Source organism: Carcharodon carcharias, chromosome 22, assembly GCF_017639515.1.
Source record: "Carcharodon carcharias isolate sCarCar2 chromosome 22, sCarCar2.pri, whole genome shotgun sequence".
In the NCBI taxonomy this organism is placed as follows: domain Eukaryota; kingdom Metazoa; phylum Chordata; class Chondrichthyes; order Lamniformes; family Lamnidae; genus Carcharodon; species Carcharodon carcharias.
This window is the reverse complement of record NC_054488.1, coordinates 11806325-11832807: the sequence shown is the minus strand read 5'-3', so window position 1 is coordinate 11832807 and position 26483 is coordinate 11806325. Positions and strand designations below refer to the sequence as shown.

The following is a 26483-nucleotide window of genomic DNA, read 5'->3' as shown; positions in this document are numbered from 1 at the left end:
AGACCCAAAACAATATGGTTGACCCTTAACTGCCCTCTGAAATGGCCAAACAAGTCACTCAGCTCAAGGGAAATTAGGGATGGGCAACAAATGCTGACCTTGCCAATGAGGCCAACATCCCACAAAGGAATTTTAAAGAGCATTATCTGCAACTTATACATCAGAAGAGATTGTGGGAAGAGGGGCAGCGAGATGTGAGAAGGAGGATTAGATTTAAGGATATCATCGTCTTTGGTATTTTCAGCCCCACTGGCAGCCATGACCTCAGTAAAGGCTGCACAAATGATAACAGATGCCACCTCCTCCATCTAGGTAGCTCTTGCTGCCTTCGGTTACATGTCACTCTGTCCTGCAAAAAGAGAGGAAAGGGTGTCTGTGAGCATGTTGCAGTATGTTCTGGTAATGTGGCTGCCATAGTTGAATAGTTGACAGTGTCTCTAAATTGTGAGATGTGGGTGTGAGGCATGCAGCAGTGCTAATTCTGTGAAGATTAATTCAAGCTATGCATAATAGGTATGTGTTTTATTATTGTTGGAGATTATTTGTAGTGGATGATTGGGGAGGGGGTTACAGTAAGCAGTCTGTGAGGCTAGAGTTGCAGTTGGTGGGATTTGGCATTTGATGACACGCTCACTAACCTTGACCACTCATGTGGGGTCATTGAACTTTTTTGTGGCACTACATCCAGATTCTCAGGGCTTGACTCATGGCATTCACCTCTAAGTTTGTCTGGTCCCATTGCCTTTGCAAAGTTTGTTTGGAGGGTCTTTTAGCCCCCTATGGATAGATCTCATCTCTCCTCCCCTCAGTCTCTCCCACAAAGGAATCCATTGCAGCATCAGAGAACTTTGGTGCATGCGCTCTCCCCTGGTGCACCATAATTCACTTTTCTCCTTCCCTGACTCTATTTCACAAACAGGTCCAGCGCCTTCTCCAGTTAGAATGCACCCTCTCTTTAAACAGTGCAGGTTAACTTTAAGTGACACTAGCCTAATGCAAACTTGACCCTTCTGCTGGGGATGCAGCTACTTCTGCAGCATGTTCTAGCACAGACTGCACACAGCAATCATTTAAATTAACAGGCAGCACAAAGTTGGTGTGCCGCCTGCATCGAATGGATTGGAGACGCTGCACCCATTTTTGGGGCTATCAAGTTTTATTCACATGGGCCAGGATTTTCCAGTCGCTTGGCGGGAGTGGGTGGGGGCACCGCAATTTCACATGGGTGGGTCAATTAAGGACCACCCTGCGTGGATCGCGAGCAACAGCGCTGAGCGCTACCTGCGCGGGTGGGGGGAGGAGGGAGATCCGGGCCTCGCTCGCAAAAGAGCACTTCAACCTCCCAGAGGCACAGAGCTGACTCAGGGAGATTGAAGCGCTTTTAATAAAATAAATAAATGCATTAGAAATTTAATGAAACACGTCCCCTCATTGTGACTGTGTCACATGAAATGGGACATGTTTTTAATTTCTAAAGGAAGTTTTTATTTAATTTGTAATCGCTTTAGGAAGCCTCATCCCACTCGTGGACGAGGTCTCCTAAAAAATGTAAAGGTTGGACGGGCAGCGTGAATTGCAGCTTAATTTAGGTCCTTAACAGGCCTTTAAATTGTCGGGTGGGAATGCAGCCGACTCCAGTACACGCCCGCTGAACGAAATATCGCGCGAGTTCGCGATGACGTCGGGACAGTGACATGTATAAGCTGACGTGTAGTGAGATCATCGAGCACATTTTGACCTTTGACCGTACATTATGATTATACATCATCAAGATCCAAGAGGGAAAAGGGAACCAGCCAGCTCCCAATCTCCACACTGGATGTACTCTCTACTCCTGTGTAATCAGTGCCAAGGAATTCATTTTACCGTTGACCACGTCTGAAAATGGATCCTCAGTTTGATGTTTTATGTAAAGAACGGTGCTCCCTGTGCTTGCTGCACTGGGGTGATAACATATATTAGGGGCAGAATTTCACCCATGTCGGGCGGGATTGGCGGGGGGGGCAGTTGGGAAGCCGATCCTCGCCCGCGATCGAGGATGGAAGGCGATTTCATGCTGCTGGGTCAATGAAGGCCCTTCCAGCATGAAATGTGAGCGGCAGCGCTCAGTGCTGCCAATGCGGGTGGGGGGAGGTGGGTGAGCGGAGCAAGCGTGAACTGTGCGCTTGAAAATCTCCCTGAGGCACCGAGTTACCTCAAGGGGGATGAAGAATTTTCAAAAAAAAAAATAAGGAAATGAAAAATGTAACACAACATGTCCCCTCATTGTACCCTGTCACATGAGCAGACCATTTTATTAATTAAATTTTAATTTTTTTATTTGCTTTAGGAAACCTCATCCTGCCCGTGGATAAGGTTTCTTAAAAAGCACGAAGGCTGCTTGGTCTTTTCGCCTGCCTGCCAACTGTAAGGTTGGACAGAGAGTGAAAAGAATAAGTTAATAACCTTGTTAATGGCCTTAACAGGCCTTTTAATGGTCGGCAGGCACGCTGCCGACTCCAGCGCACACCTGCCAACCGAAATATCACGCATCTGCGCGTTGACGTCAGGACACTCTCCCAACGTCAGCCAGTGTCATTTTATGCTCGAGTGGGTCGGGCATGTGCCGCCCACCGTGCTAAAGATTTTGCCTTAGGAGTAAGCTCACATTCCAAAGTTAGGATATGATTTCACAACCTTCTGTTCCAGCAAAAAGATCGCTACCAAATGAATATCCCTCTCCTGTAGCTTCTTGTCCCAAACTAAAGTTCATCGCCATTTCGACTGTCATTCCATTAACGATATTAGGACACAATTTATTTCATGCATCTTATTTTCTGCAAGAGAAGCTGTGATGTATAATTTCAGTGTTATACTTGTTCTTTCCATAATGAGCCATTGTAACTTCTTGTTCTAAGCTCTATATTCAGATTAACAGTCCACTAGTTTGTATCCTACCTTTTCCTTTTGCTATTTAAGTATTTGTATTGTTGCGATCAAGTAAGGGGGACTTGAATGGCTCCCCTCTTTTCTCCCTCCTCATTTTATTTCTTTAACAATGTATATACTTTCCAATTCCATGAGTAACTAATTGTTTGTGTGCTGTAACCATAAAAGATACAATTATCAGGTTTTCTTAAGTCTTTAAAAAGAAAAGAGAATAGTTTTGTACTTAACCCTGTTTAAGTAAAATAATAAAAATACCCTGACTTTCAAACACAGATTCACACATACAAATCGATGACAGGGTGGAGGATAGATTAAGCAATTTAGAGTTCAGTAAACTTAAAAGGATATATGGCTCTTGAAGGTTGGTGACTTGGCTGTTTTCAGGCAGAACTTGCTGTCCTGATGCTTTTGCCATTGAGCAGTTTAAAGATGTAGACAGATGATTGATCTGTTCTTCTAGAGGCAGCAGTACTGGGTTGAGTTCTGTTTTTTAAAATCTCTGCCTGCGGCACCTGAATAGTCACAATCAGCAAACAGGGTTCAAAGCTTGCAAGTTGGATGGAGATAAAAAGAGAGAGAACCCACCCAGAGTCTTGCTCCTTGAGCGTCTCAGTAGCTTGTCTTGTTCTGTAGGAAAAGTGGGCACTTAAACACACAAAGGGCTGGTTTGTCATATGAGCTTCTCTCTCCAACTGCCTAGTAACCCAAATATGGCCATGGCCAGTATATTCTAGTTATCTTGATTAGATCATGGCTAGGAATTCCTCTCTCAGCCAGTGTCCCATTGTCCAGCTGTTTATGTCTAATGGTTTGTTGAATACCCAGGTGATTCTTTAGATGCTTTGCTAATGTGATAGGAGGTGATGCCCCCTTTCATGCTGCTCCAAGGCCATTGTTCCTAGTGTAGCTTTGTAGACAAGTCTCCATTTCACTGGTTTTGCAATGTCAAAGGTACAGTGGTGCAAATTTGCAGCCATCGTTGACTGTGATCCCAACTCACTGGAACGTGGCTTTAGCTGTTTGAAAATAAATCAATTAGGGGTTTCCAACCAGTAAATTCAAAAATAATTTTTCATAAAGTATGGCTTCACAAAAGTATAATATCCCCTCTCACATTTTTAAATTTGTAGTGAAGAAACCAGCTGAGAACACCAATCTGTTCTCCAAGCTCTTGGACCTAAGCAAGAATTTATGCTCATTGCTCCACTTGATACTCTTTCCAGAGTGCTATACCATCTTAGTAGCAGGAGCATAGAAACAGTAGTAGGCCACTCAGCCTCTTGTGCCTTGCCATCATTCAATTTGATATAATTGGCCTGTGCCAGAGGTCCATTTACTTCCCTCTACCTCCTTACCTAACCTGGAACCAGACAACAAGTTAGCTGGCTAATGCATTGTACAGATTTGATTTACACTTAAACTTCTAATGTTTGTTCATCTTCTAAATGTTCTTTAAATGACAAGGCAGTTCAAATATCTTATTAATCAAAATGCCCTGTTATCCTCAGATCACAGCTTTTGTGCAATTTCCAATCGTGCTAACTATACATACAAACTATACATGAACTTACCTTTCAGACAACTCCTAAAGGCTATCTAAGTATTCAGACTTTCTGGAACATCCTATAAATATAATCAGTGACAATCATGAAGAAGGAAACCTTGTTCTTCGCAGGTTAGAAAAGATTGGCAACAGCAATAATAAGCAAGCAAAAATGATATCAAACATTCATCTTCTCCAGCAATGCCTGCCATGGCTTCACCAGCCTGCGCACTTTAGAAATTGACTAACTGTTTATCCATCCTGATTGCCAACAATGCCAACAGTCTGTGGTCCGGACTGCTAAAGTTTCAGAACAGAGTCAAGGGGGTGGAAAGAGCTAGAATCAGGAAATATATTTGATTTTAATGAGCCGTCAGCTTTTCCACTCAATTTTATATCATTTGGAATTTTTTTACACAACTTTTTACCCCTCATTTCTACTCATTCTGATCACTGATGAAGATTTGGAACTTCCTGAATAATGTCTTCCATCTTTTCAATTTCCTGGCCCATAGCAAACACAGGGTTTTGTTATGAATTGTTCACACAGTCATACAATAATGTGTAATTTCCACTATTTGGTCCTTTAATAATGCTCATAAAGTAGAGATCTGGGATCTTGTCAACCATAAAATGTTTCACACTCCATAAACCACTTGTGAGAATAGGCTAATTCTCTCATTTTACAGTTTGCTGAGAAGTTTATAAACTCTCTGCTTAGCCCTACTCTCGATTTTTAAACAAAGACCCTAATGTAAAATAAGATACTGACCATAAAATGGTACCTAATCAAAACTGAACATGTCGATAAATAATAAGTTAAATAATGACTACATAAAGCGGTTGGAATTATTATTCCAAAGATGTGAAGCCTTGAGAATAATGTGAATTCATATCTAACTCCTGCTCATGAATTCTTCATTCAAACTTTATTGTCTTAATTAAGGCACTAACCAGTGTGGACATCAGGGAAAATTGACAACATGCGCTAAGCCATTTATACTGAGCAATTAAACCACCAATTCACTCCCTGCCCTCTTTAAGTGGGGAAGCTTGAGTTTTGATCATTAATAATTTAGACATTTTATTCATCCATCATCGCTGAATAGAAATTACTAAGTCATAAGGACCACTGAGTGTAACATCATGAGTAAAGAATATTAATATATTTAACTACAGCTTTTCAATTTATGACAGCAGCTCACAAAAAAACTGTATAAAGATGCTGCTGAATAGAATAACTTTTGTTATTATTTAAGTCCCAATCTAGAGTTTTCATTTTTATTTCCTGATGGAGTATTATTCTGAATATCTTAAGAAGAAAATACAATGACATCTTATGCTTTTCTGTCCAAGCGGGCGTGAAAGCATCCTATGAATGTAATCAGCAACAACCATGAGGAAGCCTTTTCCTTTTTAGCATAGAAAAGATTGACAGCGGTAATAATGAGCAAGCAAAAATGAATGAAAAAGTTTAACTTCTCCAGCAATGCCTTCCTTCACTAGCCAGGGCATTTTAGGAATTGGCTTTAGGAACGGTTAGTTCATCTTTATAAACAATCTTGCAGTTTGCAGGCTGAACTATTTAAGTCTTAGAACACAGTCTGGGAATGGAAAGTTGTGGAAATCAGGAAATGTAATTTCTTTCCTCAGCACATTTATTATGTGAAGGAGCCAATTGAGATAAGATCAAATCTTTCTAAAAAATTTACTCTTTTCCAAGTGTGTAACCATTTTCGTTCATTCCAAGGCAAGTTTGTAATTCAGACATCAACTGTTGCAGATCAGATCTTGCTACAGATTGAGCTCTTAGATCAGATCAGAAAGAAAGGGTTTGTATTTATAAAGTGTTTCTCATGACTTAAGGGCATTCCAAAACGCTTTAGAGCCAAGGAAGTGCTTTTAAAGTGTAGTCAATGTTGTAATGTAGGAAATTGTCATAGGATCACCAGAGTCATTTCAGTCCCAGAAGGAGGCCATTCAGCCCATTGAGTCTGTACTGGCTACCCTGGAGCAATCCAGTCAATCCCATTTTCCCAATCAATCTCCGTAGCCCCGCAAGGTTATTTCCTTCAAGTATCCATCCAATTTCCTTTTAAAGACATTGATTATTTCCGCTTCCACCACCCTCATGGGCAGAGAGTTCAGGTTCATTGTCACTCGCTGCGCAAAAATGTTCGTCTCAATTCCCCCTGCATCTACTGCCCAAGATGTTAATAGGTTCGAGATTGTTGCAGCTTGTATGGGCAAGGATAGGGACTGCAGGGAGGATGCGCAAACTGACCACAGCACCATGGTGCAGGGGGTCATTCAAGTGGGGGGACTGGAAAAGAAATGTGGTTGCAGTAGGGGACAGTATAGTTAAGGGAATAGATACTGTTCCCTATAGTATAGCTGGTGTATCCCAAAGGCTGTGTAGTTGAGGATATAATATGTATATCGAATAAATAAGGGGGAACCTTTGGATGTGGTGTATTTTGATTTTCAAAAGGCTTTTCATTAGGTCCCGCACGAGAGGTTAGCAATTAGGGCACATGGAATCGGGGATAATTTACTGGCATGGAAGGAAAATTATATAAAGGACAAAAAACAGAGAGTAGGAATAAACAGGTCAATATTCACAGGTTGGCAGGCTTTGACAAGTGGGATCACTTTGACAAGTGTTTGAGCCCCAGCTGTTGACAATCTATATCAATGATCTGGGTGTGGGGATCAAATGTAATATTTCCAAGTTTGCTGATGACACAAAACTAGGTGGGGATGTGAGTTGTGAAGAGGATACAAAGAGGCTTCAAGGAGGTTTACACAGGCTAAGAGAGTGGGCAAGAACATGGCAGGTGGAATATAATGTAAAAAAAGATGTGAAGTTATCCATTTTGAAAGAAAAAACAGAAATGCAGAGTATTCTTTAAATGGTGACAGATTAGAAAGTGTAGATGTTCAAAGGGACCTGGGTGTCCTTGTTCATGAGTCACTGAAAGCTAACATGCAAGTGCAGCAAGCAGTTAGGAAGGCAAATGGTATGTTGACCTTTATTGCAAGAAGATTTAAGTACAGGAGTAAATAAGTTTTCTTGCAACTATCTAGAGCCTTGGTGAGACTGCACCTGGAGTACTGTATACAATTTTGGTCTCTTTTACTAAGGAAGGATATGTTTGTCATAGAAGGAGTGCAATAAAGGTTCACCAAACTGATTCGTGGGATGGCAGGGTTATTTTATGAGGAGCAGTTGAGGAGAATAGGCCTGTATTCTCTAGAGTTCAGAAGCATAAGTGGTGATCTCATTGAAGCATATACAGTTCTTACAGGGCTCAACAAAGTAGGTGTCCCTCCCTGTCTGGGAGTCTAGAACCACGGGACACAGTCTCAGAATAAGAGATAGGCCATTTAGGACTGAGATGAGGACTTTTTCATTTGAAAGCTGATGAATCTTTTGAATTCTCTACCCCAAAAGGCTGTGGATGCTCAGTCATTGAGCATGTTCAAGACAGGGATCAATAGATTTCTACATGATATATATATCAATATGGGGATAGCATGGGAAAATGACATTGAGGCAGATGATCTAGTTGAAGGGTGGAGTAGGCTTGATGGGCCAGATGGCCTACTCCTGTTCCTATTCCCTATGTTCCTGTGCTGCCTGCCTGGAGCCAAGGTTAAGGATATCTTCTCGGGCTGGAGAGGAACTTGGAGTGGGAGGGGAAGGATCAAGTTGTGGTGGTTCATGTGGGTATCAACAACACAGGTAGGATTAAGAAAGAAGTTCTGATGAGGGAGTATGAGCTGCTATGGACTAAATTGAAAATAAATGTAATATCTCTGGATATTACAACAATGCAATACTCCCTCAGTATTGCACTGCGAGTGTCAGCCAAGATTTTCTGTCTAAGTGTCTGGAGTGGAACTTCAACCCATGACCTTCTGACTCAGAGGAGAGAGTGTAATCACTGACTGGAGATTGAAACCTTATTCAGTAACCACAGGCTTTCATCTTGAACTAGGATGTTGTAATTGTGGGAACACACACACACAAAATAAGGTATTGATACCCATTGACATGAGATACAAGAATATCAGTGGGTTACCTCAGAGTGCCATATGGTCAGACAAGTGTTATAAAGTTCATGTATTCCTGAAAAAATAGACATGTCTAAGATTTTCATCTTGCGCTCATCAGGACACTCACAAGAATACCAATATAAGGGGGGAAACAACAACCTATATTGTATGTGAGAGCTGATTGGTTCCAACCAAGACGCTGTAAGATATAGCTACTACACTGTGAAGCCTTTCACAGGGGAAATTTAAATTGATTTTAAGAGACATCTTAATTCCTGATTCTACAGACCTTATTCCAAACTCTGTACAGAGACATGGTGCACATAATTTGACCAACAGCACTTTGAGTTGTTCTGGAGCACGTTCCTTCACAATCTTATGGTGACAGAGTGTGGGCCGCAGCTCTTTGATGGTGCCGGGTGAGCATAATCATAGAGAAAGTCAAGCCTACTGCTGCTCATGGTTTTGAACTGTATGGAGGGCAGCTGCAAGACATTGGCTGCTTCTGTAGCCTATCAGTGAAGTGCGTGGTCTGCAGAGACAACCTAGAAAAGATTTCATTAAATGTTCATGTGCTCACCAAGGGCAAAAGCTTGCTGTTTTTGAGCCATAAAAACCAGGAAGTCCGAGGTTTGACCTCATCTGCACCCCCTGGTCATGGGGTTGCAGTGATTCACAGTGCTCTGGGTGAAGTGAGGAAATGTCACCCATTCTGTTGCTAATGATTGCGCAGCGACTTCTGTTGGAAGGCAATGGACGTGGCCCACAGGCAGTACCAGGACTGAGCTTGAGGGGCTAGAAATTGCAAAGCACAACAATTATTTTCTGGGCGCCGCATGAACACCTAAAGACCCCAAAAAGGAGGAGAGGATGTACGTGCATGCTTCTAGTTGGAAGTGCGCCACCTGCCATATTGAGGAAAGACAAACCTAGGCCTGAATTTTATCCTTGGTGGGTGTGCGCGATCGGCGGGCCTGGGAGTGGTTGGGAAACGGACCCCCGATCGCGATCGGCTCCCGACCGCCCACAGGATGTAAAATTCTGGCCCTAATCCCCAGACTCACTTTCCTAAGGGGCACCACAATAATTTCTCTCCAGTCTGTGCTGGCTTTATTACATTGAGGTTAATGGTATAATAACTGGGGAGCTGCGCCATTCTGGGACAGGGCATTTACCCTCTGCACCCCCGGCCACACTCTGCCCTTACTCCTGTGCACACAAGTAAGAATGCTGTTGAATTTCTGGGCCGTGATATTCTCTACAATCAGGCAGGCTGACAATGGTCAAATTCCAAGCAAAGTTGGTCACGTGTAAATGTTTAACAAACTTGTACAACATTCCAGCTTGCGTTTTCTTTACAAGGTATTAATCTATGTAAAACATGGCAATGTAATAACAACACACACAAAACAAACTATGTGATCACTAATCATTCATATCTGAATTCAGCAATAGGTATTTCTACCCATCACAGTTAAAGTGTCAAGACTAATGGCAACTTGGAAAAATTACTGAGGAGATTGTCACCTTGGGAATCATATCTCAGTAAAATGCCGCTGACTAAAAGAGGAAAGCTGGGGTGAAAGACACAGAGAACAGTGTTTTCAAGCATTTATGTCAAGTAACATTTAAGATTTTTTTTAATGTATCTAATCTGAAAAAACAACTCACAAAGTGTTGCCAGTGGATATGTAGCTGCTGCTTTATTTTGTCACAATCTCATTACATCGCTCCAAAACCATAAGCATTTTAGCTTGTAACAAAATGAATTCAGCTTGTGGAAAGGCTGAATGCAATGTGTAATATTGGCCCCTCATTTAATCAATATGGACTTATGATAAATCTGTATGTTCATCTCTGTCAGACTAGTAGTGCATTTCAGTTCGATTTCCCCCAACTTCATTACCTGGTGACTGCTTTACATTTTCAGAAGCTACTCACGTCAATGAGAAATACAGCTGCAGTGCTCCTAGCACAGCAAGAATACTAATCATTTTGGACTTCAGTAAAAGTTTGGAGCAAAAGTGCTCCAAAATAATGTTCCAAAGAAGTATCTTAATGTATCTTAATCAGGCCTGTATGGAAAATGCCAATTGCTAATTAGATGTCCATCTACCTACTTAACTAAATAGACAGCATGCATAATTAACACAACAAGCTAACTCAGTGTGTGCTGAAGGGGTACACTTGTGTCTGGCTTCTGACTGTGACAGTCCTTAGCGTTTATACATGTTGAATCATTGATGTGCTTTCACATTCATAATGAATTTGCAGGCCTGGCTGATGTGGAGAAGAATTTTAGCAGGGGTATCTGCATGTAGCCACTTGTATGTGCTGAAAATGGACCTCTGTCCTTGCCTGATTTTGAAGGCCAGAACGTTTGCTTCTGTCAAACAGCACAAGCAATCAGGCCCCTTTGGATGGTTTCTAGTGAAGATGACTCCAAAATCTGTGGAACAAAACTTAAGAAAAGATATATTTTTTTAATTATACAATTACATTCTAATGTGCTTTAGGGAAGGAAATCTGCCACCCTTATCAAAGTCTGGCCTACATGTGACTCCAGACCCACATCAGTGACTCTTAATTGGCCTCTGAAATGGCCTAGCAAATCACTCAGCTCAAGGATAATTAGGGAGGGGCAACAAATGCTGGCCTTGCCAGCGACGCCCACGTCCAATGAAAGAATGAATTTAAAAAATCATTTTTTGCGTATGACAAAGGACTATTGTAGTGTCGTCCACAAACTCTAGCCAAGGCAGTTAGTTAGCTGAGTTATTTTTGTTAGAGACTGGAATGCCTAAAAATACTGGTTTCAGAGAAATAATGGTATAATTGGGCCTAATGCTCCTCAGATGAAATTTCCAACCTCCGGTTAACCGGAGTTCTAAGCAGCCAGTGTTTGTGGTGCAGTCAGGTGAGAGATAGATTCAAAGTTCTGGGCTCCCTGATTTTACCTTAATTGAAAGGATGAAGTGATAGGTTTTGTAGATACCAACTGGGACCTGCTTTTAACATGTATTAGCTGCCAAACAAGAAATTCAACAAGAAAAATGAACCACAGTGAATTCTGTCCCTGTCATGGATTCAGAATCAGCTGAGTGCAAGACCTAGGCTGACAATCCAGTGCAGTACTGAGGAAGTGCTGCACTATTGAAGGTGTCGGCTTTTGGATGAGTCAATAATCAGATGTCCTGTCTGTCCTCCTTCATGGATATAAAAGATCCCACTGTATGATTTGAAGAAGGCAGGGGAGTTCTTCATGAGGTACTGGTCAATAATTAACACTCAATCAACGTCTGAAAACAGATTATCAGGCCACTGCCACTTGTGGGATCTCATTCTGCATGTTCCCTACATTACAGTGGCAAGTACAATTCAAAAAATGTAAAGTGCATTGGGATATCCCAAAATTGTTAAAGGTGCTATATAAATGCAAGTCATTTCTTTCTGTTTTGCCAAATTTAAACTTTGCCAATTAAAACATGGATGTTTTAGTTATCACTGCTCTGCTGATAATACCTTTTCACCAGTGTTAACTCCAACATACCGTCTAGAGTAGAGCAATGTGCCCATTGTAGCAGAATGTAGTAAAAGTCCTAATTAAGCTGAGGATATATTTTTCTTCACAATGCATTTCATGTTGCATCGGCACCTGGTTCAACCATAATGACACTTATCGTGAAATATGCTTGTTTGTTCCTGAATTGTGGGCAGGAAACTGCTCTATTCTGAGGTGGCCGAAAAATTTAAGTGCTATAAGAGGAAGCGGATTATCTCCATGCTGCACAGACCCATACAATAGTGAACAAATAGGTTTCATTAAGGACAGTCAGTTTCTTTTCTCCTGTGCACAAGAAGCTGTTAAAAATAAATGAGGATTAAGGAGACGCTTACAGAACGAATAACTCATCTAGATTCCTACTCAGAAAAGAACTGAGAAATCAGATCTTCACTTTGTCCCTTTTCACTCCCTTCTAAATGAACTGAATTCCACAAAATCTTTTATTCAAATGCTTACCTTTGGGAAAGAATATTCACCGAAAATGGTCCTATATAAGGAACCACCACTTTATTACCCGGTCACATAGTATAAGGTGGCAGGGGAAATAGTGGCAGAGTGGTAATGTTGCTGGATGAGTAAGCCAGAGACCCAGGCTAATGCTCTGAGGTCATGGATTCAAAGCCCACCATGGCTGCTGAAATCAGTTAATAAATCTGGAATATAAAGCTAGTTTCAGCAATGATGGCCAGGAAATTATCGTTGATTGTTGTAAAAAAATAATCTGGCTCACTAATATCCTTCAGGGAAGGAAATCTGCTGTTCTTACCTGGTCTGGCCTAGATATGACTCCAGAGCCATGTTGATGTAGTTGACTCTTAACTGCCCTCTGAAGTGGCCTAGCAAGCCACTCAGTTCAAGGGCATTTATGGATGCGCAACAAATGCTGGCCTTGCCAGCGATGCCCATATCCCATGAAAGAATAAAAAAAAGGTGACTAAATAAACTCATTTCCATTTTTATTTCCCTCTCCTCCAGAATTTATTTTGTAACTGATGTTTGGAGGTTAAGCTTGACAATTCATCTATTTTTCAGTGAAAAATGTAAACCTATGGCTTGGCTGGTTGCATAACCTGTCAGAGCTCAGACTGTGAATGAAGAAAGATGTGCTTGCCTTCTTTATAACTCTTAACTAGTGAAAAGAACCACAGGCAGTCTAATACTTTCTGTAATCAAATATGGATGATCCAGAGAACTTTTGTGAAATAAATAAGTCTTTCTCATCTTGTGTAATTGATTCATTGCCTCTTCTTAAGATGCATCTCCATAGTTGGGGCTGGACAGGAAAGAGAAACTCAATGAATTATGCTGTTTGGAACATGTTCATGAGAGGTTATCAAGACTCTAAGACTTGATGTGGTTGTACGAAAGCAAACAATAAATATAGGAAACATAACAAAAGAAAAATATTGGGATACTAACCACCGAAATTAGTTAGATAATATTGGAAACACGCAGCAAGTCCAACAGCATCTGCAGAAGGAAGGGTAGGGTCATGTTTAGTTGACATTCCAATAGAAAATTAGCCTGTCATTTATCTTCAAATCTGCTGATGGATCTGCTATGCATTTCCAGCAGCTTCTGTTTTAAATAAATATTTGCTTCATTACAGGTTCCCTATGATGACTTGCGCTATCTGTTTGGTGAGATTATGTATGGAGGACACATCACAGATGACTGGGATAGGCGGCTATGCAGAACATACCTGGAGGAGTTTATTAAACCAGAGATGATGGAAGGAGAAGTGCTATTGGCAGCAGGGTTCCCTCTTCCTCCTAATTTAGACTACAATGGCTATCATCAGGTAGGTGATTATTCCCCAAGTACTTGTAGATCCACACCCTTGACTGGCTAGCATATTTGCTTTCAGTAATCCCCTAGTTATGGTGACATATTTGAATATCACTTCAATTTGTTGCTAACCAGCCGATCACTGCCGCCGAAACGGGCCCCGCCGCCATTTTAAGTGGGCGGGCCAATTAAGGCCCGCCCAGCGTGACGCCCGACGATGTTCAACAAATGCTCTGTACCTGAAAATTTAAATGTGGTGGGATGACGTTGGGGGTTCCGCCCAACATCCCGCATCGGCGAGCAGGCCCCGCCCCCAAATCGCCGACAGCAAAATTCAGCCCTCTGAGTCTGAATTTCTTCTTGTTAAAATAAAATGATTAGATTTTCTTGTGTCGATCTCTGCCTTCAATAGTCAAGGATATGGTAATGAAGCATTTCCTACCTTAAATTAATTTAAAGCTTTTGGCTTTTTGGCCATTCCTTAAAGCACGCATTTTTGCACTCCATTAATTTTTATTACCATTTCAACACTAACGTTTAGCAGCTGGATTTATTAACCCTCCCTCCAAGTCATCTGGAACTTTCCAAACACTATGATTCCTGTTGTCCAAACAATGCACCATGAATTCTGGCTCTCAAAGTAAGAGAACAGCAGCACATAGGGCTGATTATGGGCCAATTCATAGACGATAGGAGTGGAGCACATCAAATTGCATAATTTCCACAGTTGGACATCATTTATAACAGTATGCATCCCCCATTAACACAGGGCTACACAATCTTTTCTTTCTGTGGGGTATGGTTTGAGCTCCAGAAGAGGGTGATGAGGCTGAACTGCCCTCTTTCCTGATTTAAAAGGTTGTTTTGCAAAATAAGAATTGGGTAGTTTCAACCCTGTTTCTTGTAGATTTTATCCTACATCTGAAAACAGACTGGGAGTTTATTAAAAGCTGTCAATCTGCAAATCCTCCTTCAACAAGTGGGTCAGATGTCACCTCAGGATGTACATGCTTTGAGCCTACAAGTAATAGCTATATAGGGATAGACTAGGGTAAACACCATCCCAGCTCAGCAGCTGAATCACAACCGTGCTGCAGACTATATGGAAGTCTAGTAATATTAAAAAATTGTGCATTTATGCATCAAAAACTATTTATATGACCCACAATGTAGCCTTTAATTCAGTTGTGTATTTTTTAAATATGTTTCTTTTCTTTGTCAGTACATTGATGACCTGCTTCCCCCTGAGTCTCCCTACCTGTATGGTCTCCATCCCAATGCAGAGATTGGGTTCCTGACACTGACCTCAGAGAAGCTCTTCCGCACTGTTCTGGAAATGCAGCCCAGGGACAGCAGCGGTGGAGAAGGTGGAGGGACCACACGTGAAGAAAAGGTAAAATACAAGTTTAAGGAGTGAAATTGTCCTTCCCAAAGATCGATGGTGTTCGTTCCATTTGCCAGCCAGCCGCTGTCATCCAAGATGCAAATTAAACTGACGCTTGTTCATTTATCATTTTGATAATAGGTTGGATGAATCTGGAGTTTGTGTATTCTGATTTGCTAAGGAACTAGCTCCCTACTGCTTGTGCAATAAGAACTGTTCCAACGCTTCCTACCCGCTCTCATCCTAATGAGCTGATGCAGAGAAAAGAAAAGTAAATTTGGAGACCTTTCCATCTTGATGATACTTCCAAAGCCATGTGGTCAGCTTCCATCTGCATTCTGATAACAGTGAGCTCTATCTCTCCATTGCCTCTCTTGAAGCCCCCAACTACTCCAATGCTGTCAGACTGCTTGACTGATATTGACAACCACTGAACTTTAACTTCTACAGTGAGAAGACCAAAGCTAGTTGCCTGGAAATTGGGCTGGGTAGCACTGAGATCTTGATTTGTGCCTTTATCAGTCTCTAGTTTCAAATACCCCAAACCGCTGGCCAGCCTTGCATCCTCCACCATTCGTAAACTTGAACTCATGCAAAACTCTGCTGCCCATATCCTGTCTCACACCAATTCCTGCTCACCTATTACACCTATCTTTTTTGACTTCAATCTACTCCCAATATACCTAATTTAATATTCACATCATTGTTCAAATCGCTCCCTGGACTCATCCCTCTCTATCTTTGTAATCTCAGCCAGCCCTGCTTTCTCACTGAACTCCCCATTCCTTTCACTCTGGCCTCTTGTGAATCTTCCCTTCTCTTCTCTTTTCCATATTATTGGCAAGGGTGCCTCAACCACTTTGATCCCACTCTCTTGAATTCCCACCCTGAACCCCTGCACATCTCCATCCACCCTCTGGGTTGAGATTAAAAATAGCAAGGGTCAGAAAACACTGGTGGGATTAGTTCAAACAGTAGTTATACCATTGGATAGAGCACTAAACAAGAAATTATTGGAGCTTGTAACAAAGACAATGTAATAGTTGTGAAGGAATATAATTTCCATATAGACTGGACCAATCAGACTAGCAAAGGTAGTTTGGAAGATAAGCTTGTAAAATGCTTTCATGGCAGTTTCTTGGAACGATATTGTAGAGCCAATGAGGGATAAAGTTATTTTACATTTAGTATTGTGCAATGAGGCAGGGTTAATCGATAGTATCATAGTAATGGATCCACTGGGAAGTAGTGATCATAATACAATTGAATTCCACATTAAATTTGAAAATGACATACTTCAAGCATTAACAGGAATTTTAAACTTAAACAAAGCCATTTACTTAGGTATGAGGAGAGAACTGGCTAAGGCTGATTGGATAAATAGATTAAAAGGTATGGTGATAAATTAACAGTGGTAAATATGGAAAGAAACAAAAATATATTCTATTGAAAAAACAAAAACTGAAGTGAGAAAGATCCATCCGTGGCTTAAGGAGGTTGAGGTAGTATTAGATTAAAAGTAGAGGCTTATAATGGTGCAAAGAACATTAGTAAGTCTAAGGATTGTGAGTGTTTTAGAAACCAGCAAAGGGCCACCAAAATGTTGACAAAATGGAAAAAATATAATGAGAGCAAACTAGCCAGCAATATAAAAACAGATTGTAAGAGCTTTTATAAGTATATAACAAGGAAGAGGGTTGCTAAAGTAAACATTGGTCCCTTAGAAGCAGTGACATGAGAAATTATCATAGGAAATAAGGACATGTCAGAGACATTGAACAAATATTTTGTGTCCATCTTCACAGTAGAAGACACAAGTTGAATACCAGAAATAGAGGGTTACCTAGGGGTTAATAAAACAGGAAATTAATGTCATTAATATAATCTGAGAATAAATACAGGAGTAACACAAGGGACTAAAATTTGACCAATCTCTAGGACTGGATGGCCTACATCCTAGGATTCTAAAAGAGAAAGCTGCAGAGACAGTGGATGTGCTGGCTATGATTTTTTAAAACTGCCCAGATTTTGCAACAGTCCCAGCAGACTGAAAGTTAGCAAAATAATTCTGTTATTCAAGAAAGGAGGGAGAGAAAAAAGAGGGAACTACAGGCCACTTAGCCTAACATAGTCATTGGGAAAATGCTGGAATCTATTATTAAGAAAGTCTTAACAATGCATTTAGAAAAGCGTAGTATGATTAGAACAGGTCAACATGGTTTTACAAAAGGTAAAAAAGCAAAATTCTGCAGATGCTGGAAATCTAGAACAAAAACAAAAATACCTGGAAAAATTCAGCCGGTCTGACAGCATCTGCGGAGAGGGATACAGTTGATCTGTTCTGATGATGCCACTTTCCAAAACAGTTCCTCTGACATGTCTTCCTTCTTCCTTAACCGAGGTTTTCCACCCACGGTGGTTGGCAGGGCCCTCAGCCATGTCCGGCCCATCTCCCGCGCATCCGCCCTCACACCTTCCCCTCCCTCCCAGAACCATGATAGGGTCCCCCTTGTCCTCACTTATCACCCCACCAGCCTCCACATTCAAAGGATCATCCTCTGCCATTTCTGCCAACTCTAGCATGATGCCACCACCAAACACATCTTCCCTTCACCTCCCCCCGGTGGCTTTCTGCAGGGATCGTTCCCTCCAGGACACCCTGGTCCACTCCTCCCTCACCCCCTATACCTCAACCCCTTTCCACAGCACCTTCCCACTGCACTGCAGAAGATGCAACACCTGTCCCTTTACTTCCCCCCTCTTCACTGTCCAAGGGCCCAAACACTCCTTTCAAGTGAAGCAGCAGTTCACTTGCACTTCCCACAATTTAGCCCACTGCGTTCACTGTTCCCAATGCGGTCTCCTCTACATTGGAGAGACAAAACACAGACTGGGTGACCGCTTTGCGGAACACCTTCGGTCTGTCTGCAAGCATGACTCAGACCTCCCTGTCGCTTGTCATTTCAACACATCATCCTGTTCTCATGCCCACATGTCCGTCCTTGGCCTGCTGCAATGTTCCAGTGAAGATCAACGCAAACTGGAGGAACAGCACCTCATCTTCCGACTAGGCACTTTACAGTCTTTCGGACTTAATATTGAGTTCAACAATTTCAGATCATGAACTCTCTCCTTCATCCCCACTCCCTTTCTTATCCCCATTTTTCCAATAATTTATAATTTTTTAACAAATATATTTTTCTTTTCCCACCTATTTTTAAATTTATTTCGATTTATTGTTTTATCTCCACCTTTTAGCCCAATTCGATCCCTTCCCCCCACTCCACCCCCATAGGGCCATCTGCCACTAGCTTGTCCTGCTTTCTACCCTTAATGTCCCCATTAGCACATCCTTTAGATAATATTACCACCGTCAACACCCCTTTGTCCTTTTGTCTATGACGTCTTTGGAAGTCTCTTCTTGATCTCCACCTATCACTGGCCCCCTATCGAGCTTTACCTGTCCGACCCCCCTCTACCAGCTTATATTTCATCTCATTTCTATATTTCTTAGTTCTGATGAAGGGTCATACGTACTTGAAACGTCAACTGTATCCCTCTCCGCAGATGCTGTCAGACCTGCTGAGTTTTTCCAGGTATTTTTGTTTTTGTTTTACAAAAGGGAAATCTGTTTAACAAATCTATTAGAGTTTTTTTGAGGATATAACTAATTGGGTAGATAAAAGGAACCATTGGATGTAGTATGCTTGAATTTCCAAAAAGCATTTAATAAGATACCACACAAAAAATTAATACACAAGATGTTCATGGAGTTGGGGATGATATATTAACATGGATAGAGGATTGGTTAACAGGAAACAGAGAGGAGAGATAAATGGGGCATTTTCAAGTTGACAGGTTGTCACTAGTGGAATGCCACAAGGATCAGTGCTGGGGCCTCAGCTATTTACAATCTATATTAATGACAGACAAAGAGACAGGGAGTAATGCATCTAAGTTTGCTGAAGATTTAAAGCTAGATGGGAATATAATCTGTGAGGAAGACATAAAGAGACCGCAAAGAGATGTAGACAGGTTAAACGAGTGGACAACAAAGTAGCAGATGAAGTGTGAGGTTATTCAACTTAGTTGTAAGAATAAAAAAGCAGAATATTTTTTAAAAGTGTAAAGCTTTTTTAAAAAGCTTGTAAATGTTGATGTTCAGGGAGACAGGTGTACTCAACAAGGAACACAAACATTAGTATGCAGATAAAAGAAGTAATTAGGAAAGAAAATAGCATGGTTAGTTTTTATTCCTCAGGGAGTGGAATACAAGAATGAAGAATTCTTGCTGCAATTGCACAGGGCTTTGATGACACCGCACATAGGGCTGAATGTTCCCCTAGTCAGGGGGGGAAGTTGATGGGCGGGCATGAACGGGCGCACTTCCGATCGGCGCCCCCGATCGGAGGCGTGCCGCCATTTTACACGATGTCCGCACAAAAGCACTATGCGCTCCCTGTGCGGGCGGAGTGGGGGAATCCCAAAATGGAGAGTGCATCCTTTCAAACGCACATAAAAGAGCGCACTCATCTCCCTGAGGCTAAGTGCTGCCTCAGGGAGATCGGCTGTAAATGTGAAAAAGACAAAAATAGAAAAATAAAACTTTCCTTACATGTCCCCTCATGTGACAGTGTCACATGAGTTGGAACACGTCCATAATTTTCGCAAAACCTTTATTTAAATTTTTTAAAGCCTACGTGAAACCTCATCCCACCTGTGGATGAGGTCTCATGCATTTACTAGTTCCTGCCAGGGCTCCTGGCCTGCCCGCCAACCTTAAGGTTGGACAGGCAGGTCCTTTAATTACTTAATTGGCCATGGGGAGATCGGCGGGCGTGAAGATGATTTTGCTGTGCTCCTGCCTTCCTGAAAATTTAAATGGGGCGCGGTGATGTCAGGAGTTCCTCCCAACGTCACCGCATGTTATTTTATATGTCAACCTGCCCCCACTCGCCGACTCATAAAATTCTGCACGTAGAATACTGATTGCAATTTTCATCTCCATATTTACAAAAGGATATAGTTGGAAGCAGTACAGCAAAGGATCACTAGATTGGTCCCTGAGATGCAAGAGTTGTCCTATGATGAGAGGCTGAGTAAAGTGGCTCTATATTCTCTGGAGTTTAAAAAAACGAAAGCTGACTTCATTGAAACAAACAAGATTATGAAGGGACTTGACAGGTTAGATACTGAGATGTTGTTTCTTCTGGCTGGGGAAATCTAGAACAAGGGGCCACAGTTTTAGGATAAGGGGCCGATCATTTAGACCTGCGATGAGAAATTTCTTCACTCAAAGGGTTGTGAATCATTGGAATTCTTTACCCCAGAGGGTTATGGATGCACCATCATTATTTAGGTCTGAGATGGACAGCTTTTTGGTCTCTCAGGGAATCATTGGATGGGGAGCAGGCAGGAAAGTGGAGCTGAATCCCATGATTAGTCATGATCTTATTGATGGCAGAGTAGACTCGATGGGCCATATGGTCATCTCCTGCTCCTATTTCTTATGTTATTATGTCCTCCTTTATTTAAGGCCTTCCTTGAAACCCATGCATTTAGTCAACCTTCCAAATCTCCTTCTTGAGCATTTTTAACTTGCGTATCTGGGAAATACTTTGATAAATTTTTCCACACTAAAGGCAGGAGTTAAGTCTACATCTGACGAAGGGTCATCGGCCAGAAATGTTAACTTGGGGGCGGGATTTTCCAGCTCTGCTCACTGCTGGGATCATCCGGCGCCACCGAAAGTCAATGGACCTTTGGCTGGGCCGCCGAATCTCCCATGGCGGGTCCCACCATGATGGGGCTGGAAAATCCCAGCCTCTGTTTCCTTCTCCACAGATGCTGCCACACCTGCTGAGTATTTCCAGCATTTTCTGTTTCTTAGGTTTCCACATTGTTTTACTCTTGTTTAAATCTACATTGTTGTTGTAATGGCGGTGAGAAGAACTCCTCTCGTTCTACAGACGTATCTTGTCTGGTGTTCGGAGCAGTGCCAAAGACTGCATTTTGAGATTCTAGAAGCCTAAAGGCTGGATTTTACCACCAGTGAGCGGGGGGGGTGGGGCCCGCTCGCCGACATGTAAAATGACACGGGATAAGGTTTCAGGCAGAACTCCCGACGTCACCGCGCCCCATTTAAATTTACAGGAAGGCGGGGGCGCAGCAAAATCAGCTGCGCGCCCGTCGACTTGTCAATGACCAATTGAGGCCATTGACAGAGCAATTCAAGTAACTAGTGGACCTGCCCGTCTGACCTTAAGGTTAGTGGGTCGGCCAGGAGCCCCGGCGGGAAGTAGAAATAAACACAAAACCTCATCCACGGGCGGAATGAGGTTTCCTGTACGGTTTTAACATTTTTAATAAAGTTTTTTTTGGAAATTATGAACATGTCCCATCTCACGTGACATTGTCACATGAGGGGACATGTTAGGGAAATTTTATTTTTCTATTTTGAGCTTTTTCACATTTAGAGCCAATCTCCCTGAGGCTGCACTTAGCCGATTTTAGGAATCCCACCGCACCCCCCCCCACACCACACCCCCCCCCCCACCGCCCCCGCCTGCACAGGGGGTGCATAGCACTTCCCTGTGGACGTCACACTGGGTGGGCCTTAATTGGCCCACCCACGTAAAATGGCGCCGCGCCTCCTATTGGGGGCACCGATTGGAAGTGCGCCTGCACACACCTGCCCATCAACTTCCCCCCCGACGGCGGAAAATTTGGCCCTGAGTGTTTATATGGACTCCTGGCATTGGTGCTATTAAATGCAATTCCTTATATCATGTGTTCATTGGATAGATGGGGTGCGATTATGAGGGTACCTATGAGGGAGAGCATTGCAGTAGGTTGAGGTTGAGGGGGAGTGGTGGGTGGTTAGCTGGGGATCTGAGGAAGTGCACAGAAAGAGAAGGGTGGGTGCACCTGCAAGGTAAGTGGGTGTGAGGAGTGATGAGTTGGAGTATGACTGAGAAGATAGAGTTTGGAGATGGGGTGATAAGCACAGCAGGATGCAGGTGAACGCACTGTAATCATCTTTCTGCACTGAATTCAGGAGTGTGATACCACAGGTCTGCTGCTGACCTCCTCTGGAACCACCAACCATACCTTCTTGGTCTCTGCTGCCAAACTTCTTCCTCCTGTTGCTAGGGAAGAACATCTCTCTACTACTCCTTACATTCACCAGCAACATATCCAGGGAGACTTCAGCAAAACAGAACATGGCCTGTTTCTGTTTGGACTCCATACTACAACTTCCAGTTCACTGATGGACATCTCCAGTTCCCTCAACTTGCATGTTTGGATTGACCCTGTAAATACAGGCATTGAGCTAGCACTGTGTGAGTACACATGCCTGCTGCCTCCAATTGACTAGAAACTGTAACTTGACAATGAGGTGACTGAATTTAAAAGCCACTGACAGATACATTGGACATACTCTCATGCTGCTATTGGACCCCAGCCATTCCCAGCACATCACAATGTTAGAATCAGAGCCTAAATATCAGAAGCCAGCTCAGCAATTAATAGCATAAACCCTAATAGATTTAATACTAATACAAAAGCAAATTAATGCAGATGCTGGAAATCTGAAATAAAAACAGAAAATGCTGGAAATACTTAGCAAGTCTGGAGAGAAACAGAGTTAAAGTTTCAGGACAATAACCTTTCATCAGAACTGGGAAATATTAGAAATGTAATAGGTTTCGTGCAGGTGAAATGATTAAGGGTGGGAAAAACAACAAAAGGGAAGGTGCATGATAGGACGGAAGACAGGAGACATGGACTGACAAAAGAGCTTGTGGTGGAGGGCCAAAGGGAGTGTCAAAGGGTCAAGCAAAGAAACAACCTGTTCAGCCTGTAAGCATGACCCCGATCTTCCTGTCATTTTAATTCTCCGCCTTGGATTCACACTGACCTCCCTGTCCTCGGCGACTGTATTGTTCCAGTGAAGCTCAACACTATTTTGAGGAACAGCACCTCACCTTTCAATTTGACACTTTGCAGCCTTCTAGGCTCAACATTGAGTGTAAAAATTTCAGACCGTAACCTCGGCCCTATTTTCTTTCTTTTTCTTTGAATGTTTCAACCTTTCTCTTGTTTTTGCTTTTGGATGGCAGTGGTTCAGTATTCTGCCATTCACACCTTCTTCAGATGCACCTTCTGTTTCCTTACTTGTCCCATTGCCACGCCCTTTGACCCTGCACCAGCAACTCTTTGTCATTAATGTTTCCCGTGTTCCACCCAATCACTGACCTTACCTTCTGTCCTTTTCGCATCCTCTCGCCTTTCATTTGCTTAAAACCTATCACATTTCTAACTTTCCCCAGCTCTGATGAAAGGCCATTGACCTGAAATATTAATGTTGATTATTTTCCACAGGTTCTGTCTGACCTGCTGAGGATTTCCAGCATTTTCTACATTTACCTCTTAATAGTTTACTCTTCCTTAAATCAGGACCAATGTACCAGTGTAACTCGGTCTCCAGCCTGTCTCTCACTATACAAATGGTTGAAAACTGGGCACGCTCCCAAACAATTTTATGCGCTAAATGTTTCCACAGGTTCTGACTTTCCTTATTCATGAATATTCATGATGACTAAAAATCCCAAAGAAAGAATAAACTCATCATAAGTGAAAATATTAGGTTTTCAAATAAAACATGACATCGTTTTAACTGTTGATTGATCTATCAAATACCTGCTGAAATTATTATGGGAGATATTTGCATGAGTCACAGAAAGTTAGTGTGCAGGTACAGTATGTAATCAAGAAGGCAATTATATGCTATCCTTTATTACAAGAGGAATTGAACATAAAAGTAAGGATGTTATGCCTCAGTTATACAGGGCATTGGTGAGACCGCATCTCAAATACTATGTGCAGTTTTGGTCTCCTTATTTAAGGAGGGATGTAAATACATTGGAGGTGGTTTAAAGAAAGCTTACCAGATTGATACCTGGAGTGAGTGGGTTGTCTTATGAGGAAAGGTTGGACAGGCTGGGCTTGTTTCCACTGGAGTTTGCAAGAGTTGACTGAAGTATATAAGATCCTGAATGGTCTTGACAAGGTGGACGTGGAAAGGATGTTTCCTCTTGTGGGTGAGTCCAGAACTAGGGGGCACCGTTTGAAAATTAGGGGTTGCCGTTATAGGACAGAGAGGGGGAGAAATATTTTCTCTCAGAGGGTTGTGCTTCTTTGGAGCTCTCTGCCTCAGAAGGCAGTGGAAGCGAGATCACTAGATATTTTTAAGGCGGAGGTAGATAGATTCTTGTTAGCTAAGGGAATCAAGGGTTATCGGGGTGGGGTAGATGGGAATGTAGAACTCAAAACACAAACAGAGCAGCCTTGATCTTATTGAACGGCGGAGCAGGCTCAAGGGGCTGAACAGCCTACTTCTGCTCCTATTTCATATGTTCTTATTTCAGTTTACAGAGATTGCATGTTACCTTAAATGGAGCATGGATAGGAAGTGGTCATGTAGAACAGTGATTGATATTCAATAAATGTGCATTGTTACATTGATCCAACATTCTTATCCATGCATCTAGTGGTAAATAATGTTCCTTCATATTCAGACAGGAGCAATTAGTGTGTACACGAAACATGATCAGGATTTATTATGTTAGCAACTTGTCTCCTGGTATCTAAACTGATTCTGAGCCTCCTGGTGCCAACAAACTGTGCATAATAGAGTTCAATACAAGATTTGCTCAGCTTCTATGAAAAACAGAGCTCTATGTCACTGCCATGTCATCGGCGCATGGCGAGGGCTACCAAATGTCAAGGGCTTCACCACAGTAGAGACTGGAGAGTGAATTAAGCCTGGCATATCCTACTGCCAATGAGACAGGCAAGAAATTGGCAAAGGTGCATGAACAAGTGGCAAATGGTATGCAGATGTGCATGAGCAGCTGGGAAATGTGCCATCTAAATTGCATCTGCTAATAGAATGTACTTGGAGGATCTCCTAATGGGATCATATTTTTATTCTTTTTAATATATTCAGTTATGAAAATCCTTCAATCCACTTTATGTCTATGAGGTAGCTGCTGCTACCACAGAAATATATATATATATATAGATAATATATATACAAAATATAAATGTGGGGTCACAGCAGTTAAAAAGTTAATGTGTGACCGGTTCTTCATATTTTCTGACCTTCATCATCATTGTTCTTTGGGGTTCTGATCCCAAGAAATAATGAGCCAGACTAAACAGTTGGCATTCCATTGGGTGAAATTGGTGTGGATAATGAATGCCACCCCACGGCAAATTTAATTAATAAATCTCTGATTAAAGTCCCCCAATCTCTTTGTGTCCAAATGTGAGTGTGCACAAGCCAGTACAAACAATGTGTGTAAATAGTGTCTGTGTCTGGTGACAAATGTAAATTCCAGGAGGAATGATACACAAGCCCTTGGTATGCTTTCTTAAATGGTGTGCGGCAAGTTTTGAGGGAGAACGTATTCTCTTTCAGTGCCAGTACCATCAATCCATCTGCTCCTGTTTTGCTGGATTCCCAACTGTTCTGCTTCAGCAAGTACGTGTCTCTTTCGACTACTGCACAGCTGAGGGAGGCCTGTTCTTCCATGTTTCCTCATTGCAAAATAGCACCCTCCAGCCCTGTTCCCTCCCCACCTTTGAGATAAGGTTGGGGCGAATATGAATGTGAATTTGCTCGGACAGCATGAAACCTTCAGAAAATGATTAGCAGAAACCAGTTTGAATTTGATAGTCTCTTGTCTTAAAAAGAGACGAAATATAGATTGTTTTCCCTTATTCTCTCTTTACGTTCACTTGAGCAAAACACTACTGTTATGGGCTAATTATCAAACTTGACCATTCTAACCTGAAAACAGTGTTGACAAAGATGCAAGTTTAAGTCCGTAACACATTCAAGCTGCTTATGGAAACTATTAACTAGGGAGAACACAATAGAAACATGGGGCTGAATTTTGCAGGGGAGGGCTCACTGCTCAAGCCCCAATACCCACCCACCCCCCCCCCCCACCACCTCCAAAAAGGAACTTTGGAGCCAAACCAACCGAAGTTCAGCAAGGATACCCAGCAGCAATAACGCATTCCGGGCACCTTGAGGAGGCACGGTCAAAGCCCCGCCCCTCATTCAGAAGAAGTCTCACCCTCAAGGCCTGCTGACCAATCAGATTGGCCAGCAGCTCTAGCTCTAGTCCCATCAGCGCCAGAAC

General features: G+C 42.2%; 1 protein-coding gene across 4 annotated transcripts in view; it reads left to right on the top strand.

The window, feature by feature from the left end:
- The window catches only part of LOC121293614 (dynein heavy chain 9, axonemal-like), a 530687-nt gene that overhangs the window by 460766 nt on the left and 43438 nt on the right, over positions 1-26483 (top strand). For all 4 annotated transcript variants that reach the window (XM_041216734.1, XM_041216733.1, XM_041216736.1 and 1 more), the window contains 2 exons: positions 13705-13896; positions 15106-15276. In XM_041216734.1, the coding sequence (XP_041072668.1) occupies positions 13705-13896; positions 15106-15276 (363 nt within the window). The remainder of the gene's footprint in view (positions 1-13704; positions 13897-15105; positions 15277-26483) is intronic.